Genomic DNA, 22,500 nt, shown 5'->3' with positions numbered 1-22,500 from the left:
CACACACACACACACACACACGCATGCAAACACACACGCACGCACGCCCACACCAAAACACAAACACACACACACACACACACACACACACACGCATGCAAACACACACGCACGCCCACACCAAAACACAAACACACACACACACACACACACACACACACGCATGCAAACACACACGCACGCCCACACCAAAACACAAACACACACACACACACACGGTGACTAGCGGTGAACACCAGACTCCTGAGGCATTGATTACTTCAGCACAGATTCGCCAGACTGCTATTTAAACACACTTTCGTCAACATAAATCATTGTGAACGCTGCATTGTCAATTGTCTCTTTATTTATTTTTTACATTTTTCAATTTTCTATGCAATTTAGATGAGTATCCGTCAGGCAGTCGCTGTAAACAACAACATGCCCTCGATTGGCCTGCCTGGTTGCACAAAGCCAATAATAAAAATACGAGTTAGCTAGAATGTCCTTACAGCACCTGACCATAGGCCTTGGCATTCCAACTACACACAGATTGTGAAACAGAATCATCCTCAGGACAACATACAAGGTAATCGATTGTTACACACTCTCAGAAAAGGTCTAGAAAGTGCCTAAGAAGGGTCAAACTTGTTGCTGGGGCAGTACCCTAGAGGTACATACAATTGTACCCCTAGACAGCAATATGTAAATAGTTTGCACCTTTTTTTGCTTGGAAAACGTACTCATTTGTATCCAAAGAGAGCGTTACTGTACTTTCAGGGTACATTTTAAACTATATACTTTTAAACTATATCTGGGCTATAAGTCTTCGGATGTCAACTGAATAAGTTTGATAAAGTGATAAAAAAAAAGCTTTTGTATGAAGTTGCTTTACCCACAGCACAATCGGTCTAAAAACCATGCCCACTCCCCCCACAAGGATAATGATCTATGTCAGTAACATCAACATCTCTCAACAGCCCAGCTTTTCTTTTTTTTTTTTTTCGGAAAGACACCGATCTGCTGCAATATTAATAGCGCCTCCTGCTGGCAAAACTCCAAACCGATTTTGTGCCCTGTCATCAATCTCTTTGTTTGTGCGTTGCTCCCTTCCGCTCGTTAAGTTGGCGGGGCTATTCTTCAGTGAAAAGCGGTGTGGGACACCTGTGTGGCTGACTGATGAGCCAGCAACAGAGATGTTGCTTTGTGCTTGTGGCTCTTATTCCCCCCCAAAAAAAAAACAGAAGAAGAAGAAGAGTGATGAGCCACCTTTGCAAACCTAACAAAATGGCTGCCCTCAGCATCATTAATTCATGTGTTTTGTCTGTACCTCAGCGAGCATCCCTTTCAGCACACTGACCCGCTAACATGTAATTATCCTCCCCACGCCATGCGCACCTGTTCACAAGTCAGTGAATGCTGAAGTGAAGAAGAAAGAGACTGTGTATAACTTTTTTCCCCTCCCCTGTTGGGAGGTACACTCAGTGAGCACTTTATTAGGTATTTATTAGACTTATTGGTCTCCTGCTGCTGTAGCCTATCCGCTTCGAGGTTTGACGCGTTGTGTGTTCAGAGATGCTCATCTGCATACCGCTGTTGTAATGCGTGGTAATTTGTGTTACTGTCACCTTCCTGTCAGCTTCAACCAATCTGTGACCTCTCGTATTAACAATGTGTTTCTGCTCACAGAACTGCTGCTCACTGGATGTTTTTAGTTTTTCGCACCATTCTCTGCAAACTCTGGAGACTGTTCTGAATGAAAATCCCAGGAGATCAGCAGAGATAGTCAAACCACCCTGTCTGGCACCAACAATCATTCTACGGTCAAAGTCACTTAGATCACATTTCTTCCCCATTCTGACATTTAGTCTGAACAACAGCCAAACCTCTTGACCACGTCTGCATGCTTTTATGCATGGCTGATTAAATATTTGCTGGTGTACAGGTCTACCTAATAAATTGCTCACTGAATATGTTTTTCAGACAATTATTAATTATGAACATATTAAATAGACCTCAAACTATTTTGGATTCATGATTTGTACACAGCGTCATAGTTTTCATCAATCATAATAATTGTCAGTAAAAGATTGATTCCGGATACAGAGATTAAAAATCTGTATTTATTATTATGACAAATAGCATAATCACCAGCAACTCACGGAAGATATACATCATAAATTTCAATATATCGTGTTTAAAATACATATTAGCATTATTGCTCAGTCCCGATGGGACTCTCTGCTGGGTCTGCGTTTGCTATGCTAACTGCAGTAAAGCGGACTATAGCTGATCTGTGGGAGAGGCGGGTATCCAATCCCAGCCTGGCAGTGAGTCGTGTGTGTGCAGTCCATCAGTTCAGACGTTACTGGGTGGTCACAATAAACCCATTGTGCAAATGGTTGGAATTTATATAGCGCCTTTATCTAAAGCGCTGTACAATTGATGCTTCTCATTCACCCATTCATACACACACTCACACACAACGACGATTGGCTGCCATGCAAGGCACCAAGCAGCTCATCAGGAGCATTTAGGGGTTTAGGTGTCTTGCTCAGGCACACTTTGACACACCCAGGGTGGGATCGAACCAACAACCCTGCTAGACGACTGCTCTTACCGCCTGAACCCATATTTGCTACACAGTGATGTTTTTTCTTTTTCTCGTCAACAGTTTTGACGAAAGCTATGTGCACCTGTGGCAACTCTTGCTGACTGAGCGCAACAATTTGCCTCTTCGCTGAGCAATAATACCTTCCCAACACCGTGCTGAGAGACCCCAACTGTCATTAGTGAAACGGGCCTTCCTAACGACGCTGCCTTTCATTAGCGAAGCTGCATTCTTAACGATTCCGTCGAACGGCAGGAAATAATGTCTGCCGTGTGATACAAAGGGCCACTTTAGGCCAGGTGAGGAGGGTGGGGTCCGTTCTCAAGCTATGTTTTGAAACAGCTGGTAGCTGTTACTTACAACAGCGGCACGGATGGTGCAGTGGGTAGCACTGCCGCCTCACAGCAAGGAGGTCCTGGGTTCGAATCCCGGTCGGCCGGGGCCTCTCTGTGTGGAGTTTGAATGTTCTCCCCGTGTTTGCGTGGATTTCCTCCGGGTACTCCGGTTTCCTCCCACAGTCCAAAGACATGCAGGTTAGGCTTATTGGAGAATCTAAATTGCCCGTAGGTATGAGTGTGTGAGTGAATGGTGTGTGTGCCCTGCGATGGACTGGTGACCTGTCCAGGGTGTATTCCTGCCTTTCACCCTGCGACCCTGTTCAGGATAAGCGGGTTAGGATAATGAATGAATGAATGTTACTTACAACTGGTCAACCAGCTTAACCATGTCAAGCTGGGTGCTGGCCTGAACTGGTCAGCCAGCTACCAGCTGCATCAAAACATAGCTTGAGCTGGTATTTTTGGCAGGGGATAGATAGTGGGACAGGCCTAAAAAGCCATGGGGAATTCTTAATTGGGAACAGAAACGCAGGCCATGCAGCCGGGGCCAGCAGTTTCTGAAAGCAAACGTTCTGGCAGCATCTGCAGTGAAGGTCATATCACACACTGGAGGCTTGTTTTCTTTTTGATTCTCGCTGTTTCGGGGGCCAGACGGATATGCCGGGTTACTGGACCTTCTGCCCACTTGTCCGTAGTTTTAAAACTTTTAAAATGTGCACAAAATGTGTTCATAATTCATATTCCCCATATTCCCCGCTTCATATGCATTCAAAGTATGTTTTTCTTTTTAATGCCAGAAAATGATTCACAAAGGAAGGGCCTTCATGTATAAAAACTGAAACTGACTTATATTCCCAATATGCATGGAAGTCTGCCTTTGGCTTTTTAAAAAATGCATTCGTATTTTTATTAGGTATTTATTAGACTCTATTTTAGACGTATTACGACTTCTGCTGCTGTAGCCTATCCACTTAGAGGTTTGACATGTTGTCTCTTCAGAGATGCTCTTCTGTACACCACAGTTGTAATGCGAGGTTATTTGTGTTACTGTCACCTTCCTGTCAGCTTTGACCAGTCTGGCCCTTCTCCACTTAACTCTCTCTGTGAAGGAGGGGGAGAGAGAGAAAGATGGGAAGAGAGGAAGAATATGTCGAATACGCCTGCAGTCACCCATACTTAAAGGTGCAATCGGTAATTTCGGACTTCTAGCGCTCAAGAGAGGAATAGCGGCAACAAACACCCTCAAACCACAACACTGTTTATCCCTCCCCCTTCTCTGTGAATGAGCTGGCGTTGAGATGCCACCGGCTGTGGCAATTAGAAACCACTTTCTCCAGTCACAGCCTGTGGATAATGACTGGGTTTATTCCGTCACCACGGCCCAGTTTTCTGTGCAGTGTGTTTTCTGTGCAGTGTGTTTTCTGTGCAGTGTGTTTTCTGTGAGGTGTGTTTTCTGTGCAGTGTGTTTTCTGTGAGGTGTGTTTTCTGTGTAGTGTGTTTGGTGTGGGGGCGGTCTGTAGCGTAGTGGTTAAGGTAAATGACTGGGACATGCAAGGTCGGTGGTTCTAATCCCGGTGTAGCCACAATAAGATCCGCAGGGGAGGATTGTCTCCTGCTTAGTCTAATCAACTGTACGTTGCTCTAGATAAGAGTGTCTGCCAAATGGCAATAATGTAATGTAATGTTTTCTGTACGGTATATTTTCTGAGGGGTATGTTTTCTGTGAGGTGTGTTTTCTGTGCAGTGAGTTTTCTGTGCGGTCTGTTTTCTGTGAGGTCTGTTTTATGTGCAGTGTGTTTTCTATGCAGTGAGTTTCCTGTGCGGTGAGTTCCCCGTGCGGTGAGTTTTCTGTGCGGTGTGTTTTCTGTGCAGTGAGTTTTCTGTGCGGTGTGTTTTCTGTGCAGTGAGTTTTCTGTGCGGTCTGTTTTCTGTGAGGTGAGTTTTCTATGCGGTCTGTTTTCTGTGAGGTGAGTTTTCTGTGCGGTGTGTTTTCTGTGAGGTGTGTTTTCTGTGAGGTCTGTTTTCTGTGCAGTGTGTCTTCTGTGTAGTGAGTTTCCTGTGCGGTGAGTTCCCTGTGAGGTGAGTTTTCTGTGCGGTCTGTTTTCTGTGAGGTGAGTTTTCTGTGCGGTGTGTTTTCTGTGTGGTGTGTTTTCTGTGAGGTCTGTTTTCTGTGAGGTCTGTTTTCTGTGCGGTGAGTTCCCCGTGCGGTGAGTTTTCTGTGCAGTGAGTTTTCTGTGCAGTGAGTTTTCTGTGCAGTGAGTTTTCTGTGCAGTGAGTTTTCTGTGAGGTGTGTTTTCTGTGAGGTGTGTTTTCTGTGTAGTGAGTTTGTCTTCATTCAGCTGTTTGCTGAGCGCTGGATGCGCTGAGCCGAAAGACGACCTGATTACGCTGACGACTCAGAATGTGACGGGACCCTCAGAGCGATACTCGCTGTTATGAATCTTAAACCGAGAGCAACGCCAAACTGGGAGACGTGCTGCCACATAACTACGAAATGGGAAACACACACACACACAGACACAGACACACACACACATACAGTATGTTCACCACACCTACACACCACATACTCACACGCACACACAGACACAGACACAGACACACACACATACCACACACCTACACACCTACACACCACACACCACACACACCCACCCAGGGGGACAAGGGGACAGGGGGAAAGGGGGAGAGGGGGAGAGGGGGACAGGGGACACACGCAAGGTCGTTGGTTCTAATCCCAGTGTAGCCACAATAAGATCCGCACAGCCGTCGGGCCCTTGAGCAAGGCCCCTTAACCCTGCATTGCTCCAGGGGAGGATTGTCTCCTGCTTAGTCTAATCAACTGTACGTCGCTCTGGATAAGAGCGTCTGCCAAATGCCATTAATGTAATGTAATGTATTGAAAGGGGGACAGGGGGACAGGGGGAGAGAGGGATGGGGGGAGAGGGGGACAGGGGGAGAGAGGGATGGGGGAGAGGGGGACAGGGGGACAGGGGGACAGGGGGAGAGAGGGATGGGGGAGAGGGGGACAGGGGGAGAGGGGGAGAGGGGGAGAGAGGGATGGGGGAGAGGGGGACGGGGGGAGAGAGGCACAGAGGCTGGAGCAGAGGCTGTGCTCCCTGGGCCAGTGGGGAGCAGGTAGTCCTGGCTGTAAGGGGCCGGTCGGTCTTATTAAGCCCATAGATCAGAGCGCAGCCCCTGAGTGAGCGTGCGGAGTGGTTTGGCGGGGGGGGGGGGGGGGCGGAGTGGGTTTGGCAGGGGGGGGGCGTTTGTTCTGAGCCCCGGGAGAGAGAGGAGACCTGGAGCTGCCGCATCGATACCCCCCCCCCCCCCCCCGCCCCCCTCCCTACACACGCTCGGAGGGAGCAGCAATCCTGCGCTAACCTGCTTACGCACACACACACACACACACACACACACACACACACACACGGGTTCTGTTCACTGCTGAACTAAAGCACACCTGCGCACACACACACACACACACACACACATGTTCTGTTCACTGCTGAATTAAAGCACACCTGCGCACACACACACACGCACGCACGCACGCACACGCACACACACACACACGGGTTCTGTTCACTGCTGAACTAAAGCACACCTGCGCACACACACACACACACACACACACACACGCTCTGTTCACTGCTGAACTAAAGCACACCTGCGCACACACACACACACACACACACACACACGGGTTCTGTTCACTGCTGAACTAAAGCACACCTGCGCACACACACACACACACACACACACGGGTTCTGTTCACTGCTGAACTAAAGCACACCTGCGCACATACACACACACACATACACACACACACACACTCACTGCTATAAAAAAGCATGCACACACACACACACACATGCACAGTATGCATAGACACACTGCCGAACAGAAACACACACACACACACACTCACACACACACACACACACACACACAGAACAGATTTGCAGGCGGCTGAAGGCTACAGAAGTTGAATCAGGGCATTATTGCTTGGTGACAGAAATGGAAAAAAACTGGAGCGACAAATCCTGTCTTGAGTCCACACTCGAGATTTTCAAAGCCAGGGGGCCGTGATGGATTAACTGAATTACTACGTAATGGTGCCTTCAGGACCAGCTTCCATAAACCATCCCCAGGATAGTGCAAAGCCACACACCTCCTCCAAGCCCGGCGAGTGGGAGAGAAGACAGAGAGATAAAATCCACACAGAAAACACACATTTAAAGTCATGAGTGTGAGCACACAGCCGTGGACCTTTTAACAACATCGGAGGGAATATTCAAGGGCCTCCGAGGCCGCAACAGCCAATGAAAATGCCACCACTGTGACATCACGTCTTCCTCGCTTCCGAATTCCAAATTCCAGGCGGCCATTTTGTCCCTCTGTCAGAAATAATTAGTACTTGGTGGCTTTAAAGCACAGCTTTAGGTCTCGAATTCAGTTTCTACTGGGGGTAAATTCTTAACACAGAGAAACAAAAAACAACATACACACACACACACACACACACACACAAATTACACTAAAGGGGGTGCTTAACAGAATTATTGCCCATTTGCATATACGCATGGTAGCAGTATAAACTGGACGTTAGCTCTTCAATCATGCCTTCTTGTTTTGCAGCCGCAGCTCTGTCCTCCCTTACACAGCCCGTGGGCCCATTGTTCCGGTGTCCCCACACATTCATCACATTTCATTACAGCCAGCGCCGGCGAAAGCCCCCATCCTTTCCCCGCCAGTGTGGAAAAATACACATCGTCGGTTCCGTCCACAGAGACTGCAGTGCGCCGGACCGCACTGATGAACGTGTCGGAGAACAGCGCACCGAGCACAAGGACCAGGGTTCAGGGGCCAAACCCCAGAGGGTTGCAGCCTCATTTTAGTGGGGGGGGGGGGGGGGGCCCATAGGGTGGTTATGAGGGACCATTAGGGTCCCCAGAAAATACATATAATATATACCCAGTGACCACTTTCATTACGTATTCATTAGACGTTTTTATTTTATTTTACTTCCTCTGCTGTAGCCCATCCACTTCCAAGGATTGGGTGATTAAATATTTGCATTAACGAGCTGGTGTTCACGTCTACCTAATAAAGTGACCCCTGGGTGTATGTATATATATATATATATATATATATATGTATATGTATATATGTAATTTCCCCATTTTAAAAAAATAATTCTGTAGATAATTTTGCAGCATGCTCACTATCCACAGCAGAACTCAACGCATTACGTAATTCTCGAGTGGATGTATATCTGTGTTACGTCTGAACGATAAATATTAGGCCTTGAGACCAAGGATTCCAATATCCACACAACTGCAAAAAAACGTCAGCGTCAGCATGGACCGGTTCCCAGCTGTTTCGCTCCTGGCTCCGGTACGCACACGCTCCCCGCTTCACGTCAAAACTACACGCTGGGCGCATTCTGAACGTTGTTCCGACCGTGTGCGTACGCTTCCCGTTCCCGCTGAATCAGCTCTTTAAGCGAAAACATCTTCATCACGCGCCGGGGCGAAGCAGCTTTACCTGCCTGCTGACGATCGAACAGAGACGAGCACACCTGTGGTCTCGGGTGTTATGCCTGAAGGGCTCACAGCCTCCCGCGCATGGAGCAGCATGCTAATCAGCCACTGCATGCTAACCAGCGCTAATCAGCCACTGCATGCTAACCAGCCACTGCATGCTAATCAGCCACTGCATGCTAACCAGCCACTGCATGCTAATCAGCCACTGCATGCTAATCAGCCACAGCATGCTAATCAGCCACTGCACTGCAGCCGATTAAACGCTGTCTAGCGGGACCTTTACGTAAGCCATCATCATCTGTAATTATAGCTCGCCATTTCTATTGTGTGCACATTTTCAGGGTGCGTTAGAATGCCTAGAAAGACCCCATTGAAATGAATACCCGGGGTGACTTCGGCTCACGAGGGTAAGAGCAGTCGTCTGGCAGTCGGAGGGTTGCCGGTTCAATCCCGCCCTGGGTGTGTCAAAGTGTCCCTGAGCAAGACGCTTAACCCCCAAAATGCTCCTGATGAGCTGGTTGGTGCCTTGCATGGCAGCCGATCAGCGTTGGTGTGTGCGTGAGTGTGTGTATGAATGGGGGAATTGTGCAGTGCTTTGGATAAAGGCGCTATATAAACCATTTACCATACCCAGCTCTGTGAAAGTGCAATACATGTGTTGAAAATGAGTGAGAGAAGAGTAACTTTTGAACTCTGCTGACACTGTTAGCCGAGTAGTAAGCCTTGCTAAAAAAATAATAAAAAAAAACAGGTCAAGCTAAGTCTTGAAACAGCTGGTAGCTGGTTGACCAGTTCAGACCAGCTAGACCAGCTTTATGATGAGCTTGACCAGCTCAGGTTTCAAGCTGGTCAAACTGGCATAGCAGGATTTGACCGCAGGGTGTTGCTTGACTGGCAGCTGGAGCTGCTGGTTCAAGCCCCCTGGTGGTCACATAGGGATGCTGAATTACATCTGTGAGAAATGAAGACGGGTCCCTAAATGAGAACTGCACCAGGGACTTTACCCCTGTTCTCTCTCTCTCTCTCTCTCTCTCTCTCTCTCTTTCTTTCTCTATCTCTCTCTCTTTCTCTCTCTCCATCTCTCTCTCTTTCTCTCCCTCCATCTCTCTCTCTTTCTCTCCCTCCCTCTCCCTCTCTCTCTCTCTCTCTCTCTCTCTCTTTCTTTCTTTCTCTATCTCTCTCTCTCTCTCTTTCTTTCTCTATCTCTCTCTCTCTTTCTCTCTCTCCATCTCTCTCTCTTTCTTTCTCTCTCTCTCCCTCTCCATCTTTCTCTCCCTCCCTCTCCCTCTCTCTCTCTCTCTCTCTCACACACACACACACACACACACTCTCCCCACTTGCAACTGTTCTCTCTGGCATTTCTCCCAGGGTGTCTTTGAAAAAGACAGACATGTTCCGCCCCTGGTTAAACAAAGGATTTAAATGACAGCTCTGCAGGGACTGAATGTTCAGTGATTTTCACTTCCTACTGACAGAGCACCTGAAAAAGAACAGTGTTGTACTCCTCCTACCTGTACTCTGGTGTGTGTGTGTGTGTGTGTGTGTCTGTGCGCGCATGTCTGTGTGTGTGTATGCATGTTTGTGCTTGTATGTGTGTATATGTGTGTGTGTGGGTGCATGCATGTCTGTGTGTATGTGTGTATATGTGTGTGTGTGTGGGTGAATGCATGTATGTGTGTATGTGTGTGTGTGTGAGTAAGTATGTATGTATTTATGTGTGTGTGGGTGCATGCATGTCTGTGCGTGCGTGCGTGTGTGTGTGTGTGTGTGTGTGTGTGTGTGTGTGGTGCTCCACAGGGCTCCAGTATAATGTACACTCACACAGGCAGTTAGCCGGCGCGTGGCTAACGGCAGTAGTGGCTAACGGCAGTAGTGCAGTGCTGGGCGGGGACCTGAGAGGTTGTGAGACAGTGAGACATCGCTGCTCGTCATGAGCCATTACATTACATTACATTATTGGCATTTTGGCAGACGCTCTTATCCAGAGCGACGTACAGTTGATTAGATTAAGCAGGAGACAATACTCTCCTGGAGCAATGCAGGGTTAAGGGGCCTTGCTCAAGGGCCCAACGGCTGTGCGGATCTTATTGTGGCTACACCGGGAATCAAACTGCCAACCTTGCCTGTCCCAGTCATTTACCTTAACCACAATGCTACAGGCCTCCCCCGTCCTCTGCTCATTAACGGTGCTCGAGAACCATCAAGGTGGGGCTTCCTGCAAACCACAATGCGGGGAGGTGGGGGATAATGCCCCCAACGTGTTATCCTATGACGCGGCTAAATGGAGATTTAACGCCGAACAAGATGCATTTTGACGAATGGGCTCTTGAGCTCACACTGCAGTGGGCCTTAAATCACGGCGTAAAATGCTAATTTAGTGCGCGGCGCCTTCGCGGTGATAAAACACCCTGAACGATGGCCTGTGATGCGCAGCCTCGTCCCGCGGGGGGCCGCAGCGGCCGGCAGCCGCGCGGCCGGCAGCCGCGCGCACGGCGCACACGGAGATTAACAACATCACTCACCGCCCGCCAACACGCACTGCAACAACACGGAGGACAGAACTCACCGCCCGCCAACGCACTGCAACAACACGGAGGACAGAACTCACCGCCCGCCAACGCACTGCAACAGCACGCAGGACAGAGCTCACCGCCCGCCAACACGCACTGCAACAACACGCAGGACAGAGCTCACCGCCCGCCAACGCGCACTGCAACAACAGGGAGGACAGAACTCACCGCCCGCGAACACGTACTGCAACAACACGCAGGACAGAGCTCACCGCCCGCCAACACGCACTGCAACAACAGGGAGGACAGAACTCACCGCCCGCGAACACGCACTGCAACAACAGGGAGGACAGAACTCACCGCCCGCGAACACGCACTGCAACAACAGGGAGGACAGAACTCACCGCTCTGGAGCTCCTTTGCAGAGAGACAGAGTCAGCCCCCCCCCCCCCCTACTCAGGGTCCCATGGCGGGGGGGGTTCACCTTTTAATCGCTAAAACGGGGGGCGGGGAGGTGGTTTTGTCTGGGTGAGGGTCCTGGGGGGGCACTGGGGGGGCGGGGGCACAGCCTGGGTCCTGGGGGGGCACGGGGGAGGTGAAAGGGAGGCGTTCGGGACACACAGCGCCCGTAATTCGGAGTCCGTTCTGCAAGCTCACCACTCCTCCCCTAACGAGCTGAGAGCCGTGCTGGTGGACCGCCTGTAATTAAAGCTCCTTCATTAAGGCCCAAATGCAATTCACATCCGCAGCCTTATCTCATTTCTCCAAGCAGCTGCTGTCCGATTTGTTTACATTCTTTCTCGCGACGCGTTACAAACCGGAAAAAAAAAAAAAACTAAATTGAGAGGTGGACAATTTAGCCTCCAGGGCAGCGACAACTGCTCGTGGGAAGAAGCAAGAAAAAATGATGCGCAGGTTTCTGAGGAGACCAGGGTGACAAGGAAACAGGTGCACGGTGATTTTATGAAGATTTAATGCGAAAATGTCCCCAACCCCAGTGATGGTGGTGTTACTCATCAGCACTTAGCTGACGAGCTAAAGCAGCTCATTATACAGTTACGCTCTATTAGCCCTCCTGGCGTTGTGGGTCTGGACTGACTCCTGACTTTAAGGTGGAGGCAACGTATCCGAATGTCAGCTCACCTGTCACTGTAGACCACCGGTGCCGGAGGTGGACTAAAGGCCAAAATCAAAACAAACACTTTGCAACGCTTCGCAACTTCGATGTGTCAGACCTCTCTGTCTGAGGTGAAGGCCACGCCCGGCAGAATCTTTTTGGGATTCCTCCGGATGACACCTGTAGGTCTTATAGGTTATCCCATTAAAAATAATAATACTGGAAAATGGATGTTTGAGTTTTATTGTTTTCCCACAACTGAATGATAAGGGGATTAACCCTATAAGGGTTCCCCTGCAGTATCAAAACTACTGCTCAACGTATGGTACCTATAGTTCTGTTTGATGAGCTGTCAGTCAAATAGCTGTCATCAGGCTCCTCCCCCTCTGAACATTTTAAGTGATAACATGCATCATCAATTTTAACAGCCCTTATACTTTCAGATAGCTTAAGCTGAATATGATCATAAAAATATGATAAGAGCTAACAAAAAACCAATAGGATAATATAACAGCCAAAGATAACAGACAATGAAACAGAACTCTTAAAGAAAAGGAATATCAAAAATGTTTTGGGTGCTTTTTAATATTTCTACCTTTGTTGGTTAGGACTTTTAACTATTTTCATCAACAAGTGACTTAAAGGAGTCAATCTCTTAATAACAAACTCAGAGTATTAAATTCAGTAAAAATGACACAATCGTACATGCCAAAGTTGCGTTGTTGATACAATGACCTCAATAAACTTTAACTGTAGAACTGGAGATAACTATTACTGTGTCTAATACTATTCCTGTCATCGGTTTGTGGAGGTATATTTTTGTACATTTTTGTTCTTCAAGGATCAGATTTCCCAAATGTGGTCTGAATGTACAGTATCGTTCTCTTTGGGTTTTTTCCAAGCAAAAGAAATGTGCAAATTAATAATATATTGCTGACTACCGGTGCAATTATATGTACCTATAGTGTACTGCCCCTGGGACAAGAATTTATACCTTTTCAGGTATAAATAAATGATAAAAAGACAAAGTCTTTTTATATCATTTATAAGAGCATTTCTCCCGTCCTGGACAGGTATTCTGCTCTGGGGTTCTGTATTCTGTGGAGACAGCAGAAAAGCTTGTACTCTTCCTCTCCGCGCTCTGCCATTTTGTGCACACTAACGCGGAAAATGAGATGACCTTGAGGTGGAATTCGCCGGCGGGGGAAACACGTCTGGCACACGCACGCCGGGTTAGCACCGTCACCTCGCTGCTCGGGGTTAATCGGGTTCATCAGTCAGCTGTATTTACAAGGTGAGGCAGGGTGAGGCAGGGTGAGGAAGGGTGGGGGGGGGTGAGGTGTCCAAGCTGCTTAGAGAGGGACGGACAGAAGAGTGGCGGCCATCTTGTCTCAGTCACCAGTGGGACCACAGACGAGTTTAAATAGACTGCATTTAAATAGAACGTTTAGCAATTGATACCTCTCACTCGCCCATTCACACACGCTCACACACCAACGGCGATTGGCTGCCAGGCAAGGCATCGACCAGCTCGTCAGGAGCATTTGGGGGTTAGGTGTCTTGCTCAGGGACACGTGGACACAGCCTGGGCGGGGGATCGAACCGGCGACCCTCCGACTGCCAGACAACTGCCTCCTGAACCAATGTCTCCACCTGTAATCCACTGATCTTAATTCCTGGTCCTGGGGTCTGTAGGGTGTACTGGTTTTTGTTTTCACATTAATATCAGCAACAGACTCAGAAGCAAGAAGCCAGGGGAGGTGAGTTAACCGTGTAATCTACTGCTTTAATTGATCATTTAAGTGCAGAGTAACAAACAAACTTACCCTGCAGGACCAGGAATGAAAATCATTGCTTTAGCCTCCACCGTCGTGGCTGCTGACTGCTGCGAAAACATTTTAATCAAATTTTATCCCGCCCTGATCAAGGGAACCTCCACTCACCGGTTGGCCAATAACGAGGCCAGCCAATCGCAGAGCGGTCGTTACTGAGAGAGGCCAATCACACTGCAGCTATTAATGAGAGTAGCCTATCACAGTCAGTTAATTAACTGCAGTAACCGATCAGCAGCCTACTGCACTACAGGCATTAGCGAGAGTAACCCAATAGTGCACGCTAAGAAATAAAGGAACATTTTAGCTTGAAGGAAGACATTTCCCAAAAGGACAATGAAAGGTTCAATATTGCCCTTTGGGAACTAATAATTTTTACACACAGGAAAGGTACAAATAAATTATTTATTATTACCTTATTGGCTAGCACCCAAGTGACAAGCGTTAGACACTTTTTTGTACCTTGCTATAGTCCTCTCACTCTGGGGTATATTATTATCAGGATTGGGAGAGAGGGGGACTGTTTTTAAACTACACCCCACTCCCAAACTAAACTACACCCCATCCCCAAACTAAACTACACCCCACCCCCAAACTAAACTACACCCGACCCCAATATAAACTACACCCCAGCCCCAATGCAAACCACACACCACTCCCAATTTAACCACACACCACTCCCAATTTAACCACACACCACTCCCAATTTAACCACACCCCCAATTTAACCACACACCACTCCCAAACTAAACTAAACCCCACCCCCAATTTAACCACACACCACTCCCAAACTAAACTACACCCACCCCCAATTTTAACCACACACCACTCCCAAATTCATCTGAAGGCCGCTCCCTCTCACTTCCCGCGGAAGCTCAGCCACGTGTGGGGAACGAGCAGAGGAATGCTGGGAGCAGAGGGAATGCTGGGAGCAGAGGGTGAGAGGTGAGAGGAGACGCAGGGCCCGGAGGAAGAGGAGTGGGCGGAAGATGAGGGGGGGGGGGGGTGGGGGGGGGGGGGGGGGGGGGCGCTGGACAATGCGTCGGTCAGGAAAGGACAGAAAGGCCCGGAAACGGACGGGGTGAGGTGCCACGGCGCCACGGGCCGGAGGGCCAGCGGCTGTCCCCTGTCAGGCACCGTTAAGCGAACGGCTGCTGAAGATCGGTCCCGCGCGTAGCCGCTGGTAAACAGGGAAACGTCCCCCCCCCCCCCACACCCCCCCCCGACCTACCGTCGCTTCACATTAAACCGCACAGAACAAACAGCCCTCTGATTCATCCGGGGCGAGAGCCGCGTACAACAAGGGGACAAAACACATTTCGCTAATTAAGAGGAAGGGCGAGCACACGCACAGAAGAGAGAAAAGAAAGCCTTAAATAATTACAGCCGTGTTCCCGCTAAAACGGGAAACAGGCCATGAAGATCAAGTCAAGTACGTGCGGCTTTTTCTCCTGCGTTTTGTCCTCGGGCGATTACGGCGGGCTGGAATTAGTCACGGGACGTTACCGCAGCGATGGAGTTCACGTTGCCAATGAACAGTTGTTCAGAGACCTACCCACAATGCCCTGCTCCACTTCAGCCACAATTAATTTGTTAACTCCGCCAATTATTCCTCCTTCTTGACTTTAGATTTTTTTAAAAAGCTGTAAAATATGAATTAATTATTGTGCAATCACGTGCAATCCCATAGGTTAGTAGTTACGAGCTAATTGATATGTTACAACGACGCTATAACACATTCTGTAACACATTTCTCTGCAGAAACGGAAAGCAGTTAAAGCAACATCAATGCTCAAGTAGTGTGTAATTATTAAAACGCTGAAAGAAAAAAAGAGCTTATTTTGCATGTTGCCATGGAAACTGGAAGAGATGATACGGTTTGCGGCAGACTTTGTTAAAGAGGAAAAAAAACTGCTGATCACGTGACCAACATTGAAACCAGGAAGTAGACCACCTCCCAGTTTGTAAAAAAACAAAAAACACAGAAGAAACTCGTATGGAGTAGACAGGAAATGTGAAATACAAACAGTATGTGTTATAGAACAGGCATATACACTCAGTGAGCACTTTATTAGGTATACCTGTACACCAACTTCTTAATGCAAATATTTAATCAGCCAATCATTTGGCAGCCTGATAAGCTGGATGGTCCTCCTAAACCAAACCGATGCTTCAGTCCAAAAGCAAGTTCCAGCAGCCCTCCCGGTGCATTATGGTCCTGCGGGAGGGAAAGGCTCCTGTGGCCCCGGTCTCCTAAGTTCATTAAACGGGTACATTAAACACACAGCACGAGCGGAAACGTCTGCTTATTATAGAAATAGAAAACAAACAAAGAGATGCGCTCTCTCTCTCTCTCTCGCTCTCTCTCTCTCTCTCTCTCTCTCTCTCTCTCTCCTGCCGTCTTAGCCTCTCAGAACCACATCGCCTCCTACAGGCGACGTCTGGTCACGGCGTCCACGCACCCCGTCCCAGCGGTCCAGACCAGTACAAAATGGCCGCCCCCCTCACAGGCACCCGGCGCGTACACAGCTCTGCACTCCAACGCTCTGCCTCCCTAAAGACGAAGCCGAGACATTCCACTTCAGTATGTGCTCAGAAACATAATTAGGGAGAGTGACCGAGAGCCGTACTGCAGCGAGCGAGCAGGCATCTTGTGCTGTGATGCATCGCTGCAACTTCCTGTCACCGGCAGAAAGCTCCCTCCTGGAGCTGAGCGGTACGAGGGAGCGCAGGAATCGCCACAGAGTCTGAATCTGAATCCGCAGCATCGCTCGCCATCGAATGCGTTCAAGGTCACGAGGCAGACACGCCTATCAATTTATCAGACGCATACTGTAGCTATAGCGAGCCGTTTTTTGGCCAGACGCACATAAATAACACCACCGCCTTCGGGCGGAGGGATCGAGTCCAGGAAGGGGCTCCTCGGAAGACGAGGGCTGGAGAATTTATGGCACGGTAAGAGCGCACGTGCGTGGTTGTCGGCGGTGTTTTAGCGCCCGGCTTGGCAGCCAGGGCGCCGTCATGGACCGCCCCCGCTCCGCCCAGGGGAGACCTGTTCCGCCGTCTCACGGAGGAGCAGATGGGTTCGGGTGTGACGCTGTAAAACGCCCTGAAGAAACAACTAATTAAGAAAAAGGCAGATGGAGAAGACGCAAGATCGGGGGAACGAAGTGGGGGAATTTTCACTCCCATCCTGCCCCTGTTTACGGAGTAAACTCGTCCCAATCCATGAAAATAAACACTCAGGAAAGGTATTTCTTCGGTGACACTTCACTTGAACCTCTGGCCATTCGGCTGACATAACATAACTGTCCGGCGCATGAAATAACAGCTGTCACAAGATGGCATAACAGGTTGTGTCAGGTTACGTCAAACCGAAACAGCTGTCATAACATTTACCGATCAGTTGCACATGATTCCAACTGATGTGTTGTGCCATCTCGTCAGCCTTATGGCAAAGGGTTCCAGTCAAGTGCTTTAACCATAAAGTGTGACCTTGTCTATAAAGGAAAGTGTGAAAATTATTTTTCATATGTTTTCACAGCTCAGGAAGCGTCGCACTTCTCGGTCGTTAGCATTAGCGGGCTGTGTCGCCTGCCATACGCTGCTCTGGTTCTCCACCTCCGCTGCAGGTGAGCCGGGCGAGATAATGCGCCTCTCGGGCGCGCAAGTGTGTTCCCACTTCCCCCGATAAGAGAAGGAGCCCCGTTTCCACCACAAACGAGACATTTGTAAGCCTTTTAAAATGGTACGACTGGGAGGCACAAAGCCTCGCGCTTAACCCCGTTCTAACGAAATCGAAGCGGTTATTATAATTTTTCTAATTGCAATATTATGCGGCTATTTGTGACGATCGTTAATTAATCTCATTCCTAACGGCGCGGGCTTTTGCTGTCCCGCGTGTGCTGTTGTTCCGCAGGACAGGAAGTCCCCTCAGGGGGGGGAGAATGTGGCCAGCGAGACGGGGAAGCAGCCGGCGGCAGCGGGGACATGTGAGCGCACTGAGGCTATTTACAGTGCCCGCGCCTCTGTCTCCGCTCTCCGTGGGTGACTCAGAACGAGAGTAACCGCTTTACTCAACGGGCCTTAGCCTCAGCTTCCTGTTTACCGGATAAACACCACCGAGCGCGCTCAGTCAGGGCCTGAGCAACGGCTGCTTTTCGGAGATTGCGACGGGAGAAGGAGTTAGAGACGTACGACTGGGGGGCCGGAGAGAGGGAGCGAGAGAGACTGAGAGAGAGGGAGCGAGAGAGACTGAGAGAGAGGGAGAGAGAGAGGGGGGAAGAGGGGAGAGAGAGAGACGGGGGAAAGGGAGAGAGAGAGGGGGGGGAGAGAGAGAGAGAAAGAGGGAGAGAATGAGAGAGAGGGGGAGAGAGAGGGAAAGAGGGAGAGAGTGAGAGAGAGGGGGAGAGAGAGGGAAAGAGAGAGGAAAAGAGAGTGAGAGCTGGTAAGCAATAGAGAGAGGGATGTAGAAAGAGAGAGAGATAGAGAGTGAGAGAGAGGGCTTATTGTGTCATTAGTGTATGTTAGTGTTAAAACAATTGCTATGTAATTATAACTGTTTATGAATGAGTATGTATGTGTGCATTGGTATATATATATATATATATATATATATATATATATATATGTGTGTGTGTGTAGTATATTATATATACTATATATACAATGATATTATTTTGTTATTTTTCTTGGTTATCTGATGTTTCACATGTTCTTCGTCATGCTATGGCAATACAAATTCCAATTTTGCCATGACAATAAAGTACTTTGAATTCGCGAAGTGAGAGAGTGACAGAGAGAGAGAGAAGGAGAGGGAGAAAAAGAGGGATGGAGAGAGAGAGGGAAAGAGAGGGAGAGGAAAAGAGAGAGGGAGAGGGAGCGAAAGAACAGGCTTTCTGACAGGAAGAAAGGTAACAGCCTGGCTCACATCTGCTGTCTCCACGGATCATCGGTGCGCAGGTTCAGTGGGAGCTGACAGCCGCGCTCCGCGGCAGAACCGCCGTTCTCCGGGCCTGAAACCCGACACACGGCACCGAGGTGGACACCTGACGCGGCGACACCCGACACCGTGCCGCACCATGACCGACAACAAACGCAGAGCGACGGCCGTGACCGACACCGAACGCAGAGCGACGGCCCGTCTAAGATGGACGCCCTGATGCCTGCCACAGTACAGAGAGGCTTCATAACACAACGTGAGGCTTCATAACACAACGCGGGGTGTGTGTAAGCATGGCTCCAGAGGCTTCATAACACAACACAAGGCTTCATAACACAATGCGGGGTGTGTGTAAGCATGGCTCCAGAGGCTTCATAACACAACGTGAGGCTTCATAACACAACGTGAGGCTTCATAACACAACGCGAGGCTTCATAACACAGCACGGGGTGTGTGTAAGCATGGCTCCAGAGGCTTTATAACACAACGCAAGGCTTCATAACACAACACGAGGCTTCATAACACAACGCAAGGCTTCATAACACAACGCGGGGTGTGTGTAAGCATGGCTCCAGAGGCTTCATAACGCAACGCGAGGCTTCATAACACAATGCAAGGCTTCATAACACAGCACGGGGTGTGTGTAAGTAAGGCTCCAGGGTCCTCTTACGGAATACATATGCTATGTTTGGTGACAGTGTTCAGTGTTAAATCACAACACTACATTACATTAATGGCATTTGGCAGACACTTATCCAGAGCGACATACAGTTGATTTAGACTAAGCCGGAGACAATCCTCCCCTGGAGCAATACAGGGTTAAGGGCCTTGCTCAAGGGCCCAACGGCTGTGCGGATCTTATTGTGGCTACACCAGGGATCAAACCACCGACCTTGTGGGTCCCAGTCATTTACATTAACCACTACGCTAGAGGCCACCTGGTAGAGAGAGTGCTGTGTTGGTGCCAGTGAGGTGTGACACCCGAATAAACAAACTGATACCTGATTCAGAAAAACTCAATGATACCACACTGATACCTGATATCAATTCATTCCTTAATGTCTGATATCACACAGACTGATATCTTACACGAAGCCCTGATTTATGCAGACAAATACTTGTTGTTTTGACTGTACTATGTACTCAATCATGCTACTTAAATCAATATATCAAACAACTGACTGATAGTGGAATTTAAATGTAACTTAAAACCAGATATCACAGGGTACCGTATGATTTAAAAATCATACACTATATCCAACTACGTCAAACATCACCACGACCTGATATGAAACAGATTTACACTTACTTTACAGACAGATGAACATTTGATATCACACGCAGCCTGCTACCTGGTTTAAATGATCTATTTGGAAAGCTGGCATATATCCGGCGTGAAATTGCTACTACCTTTTCACAGATATATTAAATACAGACAAATATAAAGTCCCCAAACTTTACCCTGGTACCCGATTCCAATGACCGACACCCGATTTCAGGAGATAAATAATTCACACGCTTTCATACTTGATCCCAGACAGACTGATTCACACAGACATTGGTATCAAAGGTACACAGACATGGTAAATTGAAAAGGGCAAAAACCAATCACAGGAGCAAGATGAAGAACACCGCAGCTTGAGTGTGTCTCAAGCTGGATAGAGAGGAGAGAGAAGGAGAGTGGGATAGAGAGTTGGAGAGAGAGGGAGAGTGAGAGAGGGATAGAGGGATAGAGAGAGAGTGAGAGAGGGATAGAGGGAGAGAGAGAGTGAGAGAGGGATAGAGGGAGAGAGGGAGAGTGAGAGAGGGATAGAGGGAGAGAGGGAGAGAGAGTGAGAGAGGGAGAGAGAGTTGGAGAGAGAGTAGGAAAGAGAGTGAGAGAGGGATAGAGGGAGAGAGAGTTGGAGAGAGAGGGAGAGTAGGAGAGAGAGAGAGTGAGAGAGGGAGAGAGGGAGAGAGAGTTGGAGAGCGGGAGAGAGAGAGTAGGAGAGAGAGGGAGAGAGGGATAGAGAGAGAGTGAGAGAGGGATAGAGGGAGAGCGGGAGAGAGAGTAGGAGAGAGGGAGAGTGAGAGAGGGAGAGAGGGAGAGAGGGAGAGAGAGTTGGAGAGAGAGGGAGAGAGAGGGAGGGAGGGAGAGTAGGAGAGAGTGAGAGAGGGAGAGAGGGAGAGAGAGTTGGAGAGAGAGTGAGAGAGGGATAGAGAGAGAGGGAGAGAGAGAGAGGGATAGAGGGAGAGCGGGAGCGAGAGTGAGAGAGTTGGAGAGCGGGCGGCGTTACGCACCGGTACTTCATGCCGGTGAGCTTGGCGGTGGACTCCTTGAGGGAGATGTGGTGCCGGTGGGTGAAGGAGCCCAGGCTGCGGGCGATCAGCGCCACGGTGCGGAACCGGGCCCGGGCGGCGCCGGCCGTGCTGGGGCTGGTGGCGGTGCCCTTCCCGTGCCCGTCCCCATTCCGCGGGGCCTTCAGGTTGTGGTCGGTGCAGGCGAACGACACCTGCATGTTGGCGGTCTACCTCAGACGCGTCGGGGCGAAGTCGGAGCGCGGGGTGAGTTTTCCTCGTCTTCCTCCGGGGCCGAAGGGGGGGGGGGGGTTTCGCTCCGTTCCGGCTGTTCCGTCCGTGTCCGTCCGCGGGTCTGGAGCGGAGCCGGGAACCATGGGAAAGCGGCGGCCGGAGGTGAAGGTGCCGGCCGCGGCGGAATGTTCCGGCGGATTCCGGAGAGGCTCCGGTGGGGGCGCGGGGGGGGGTGTGAGGAAGCCGGTTTGGAGGGTCTTGCGTCCCAGCCCCTTCGGTGAGAGCGAGTGGCAGAAACACAGGAGAGGAGAGAAAGAGGGAGGGGGGGGGGCGTGGCGGGGGTGAGGGGGGGCGTGCAGAGAAGTCTCAGACTCTATTTCATCCAGGGGCTACTGCTGCTTCTCTGTCTTCAACAGAGTCTCTCTCCTTTCCCCCTGACTCTCGCTCTCTCTCTCTCTCCTTTCCCCCTGACTCTCGCTCTCTCTCTCTCTGTCTCTGTCTCTCTCCTTTCCCCCTGACTCTCGCTCTCTCTCTCTCTGTCTCTGTCTCTCTCCTTTCCCCCTGACTCTCGCTCTCTCTCTCTCTGTCTCTGTCTCTCTCCTTTCCCCCTGACTCTCGCTCTCTCTTTCTCTGTGTTTCTCCTTTCCCCTGACTCTCTCTCTCTCTCTCTGTCTCTCCTTTCTCCAGACTCTCTTTCTGTGTCTCTCCTTTCCCCCTGACTCTCTCGCTCTCTCTCTCTCTCTCTGTGTCTCCTTCTGCAGTCACTCTCCTTTTCCCCTGACTCCCTCTCTCTCTCTCTCTGCAGTCTCCCTTTCAGAGCTCTGAGCCAGCACGTGTGCAGCTCAGCCTGTCCATGTTAATGTGTGTCACAACTATGATCATGTCCCAGTTCTCTCTCTCCCTCTCCCTCTCTCTCTCTCCCTCTCTCTCTCTGATTCTCTCCCTCTCTCTCTCTCTCTCCCTCTCTCTCTCAGCAGCAGAGGTAAAGTCAGTGACGCTGTGCCGGAGCGTAGGCAGCGACGTTCCGGGGATTTCTCTCTCAGCTCTGTCCTGCTTCCAAGTTCTCCGAGATTCCGGGCGGCGCGCGAACGCAGACGTACACGAAGCCGAA

At 49.6% G+C, this 22,500-nt stretch overlaps 1 protein-coding gene across 1 annotated transcript in view; it reads right to left on the bottom strand.

Moving 5' to 3' along the window:
- Nucleotides 1-21,435, bottom strand: part of LOC133128948 (voltage-gated potassium channel subunit beta-1-like) — a 49,581-nt gene extending 28,146 nt beyond the window's left edge. Inside the window, exon 1 of the mRNA XM_061242756.1 lies at nt 21,159-21,435. Coding sequence (XP_061098740.1) covers nt 21,159-21,376 — 218 coding nt within the window. The 5' untranslated portion in view covers nt 21,377-21,435. The remainder of the gene's footprint in view (nt 1-21,158) is intronic.
- Between the last annotated feature and the right edge of the window lie 1,065 nt (nt 21,436-22,500).

Source organism: Conger conger, chromosome 5 (assembly GCF_963514075.1).
Source record: "Conger conger chromosome 5, fConCon1.1, whole genome shotgun sequence".
In the NCBI taxonomy this organism is placed as follows: Eukaryota; Metazoa; Chordata; class Actinopteri; order Anguilliformes; family Congridae; genus Conger; species Conger conger.
The sequence above is the reverse complement of the archived record's forward strand: the minus strand, read 5'-3'. Positions and strand labels throughout refer to the sequence as shown.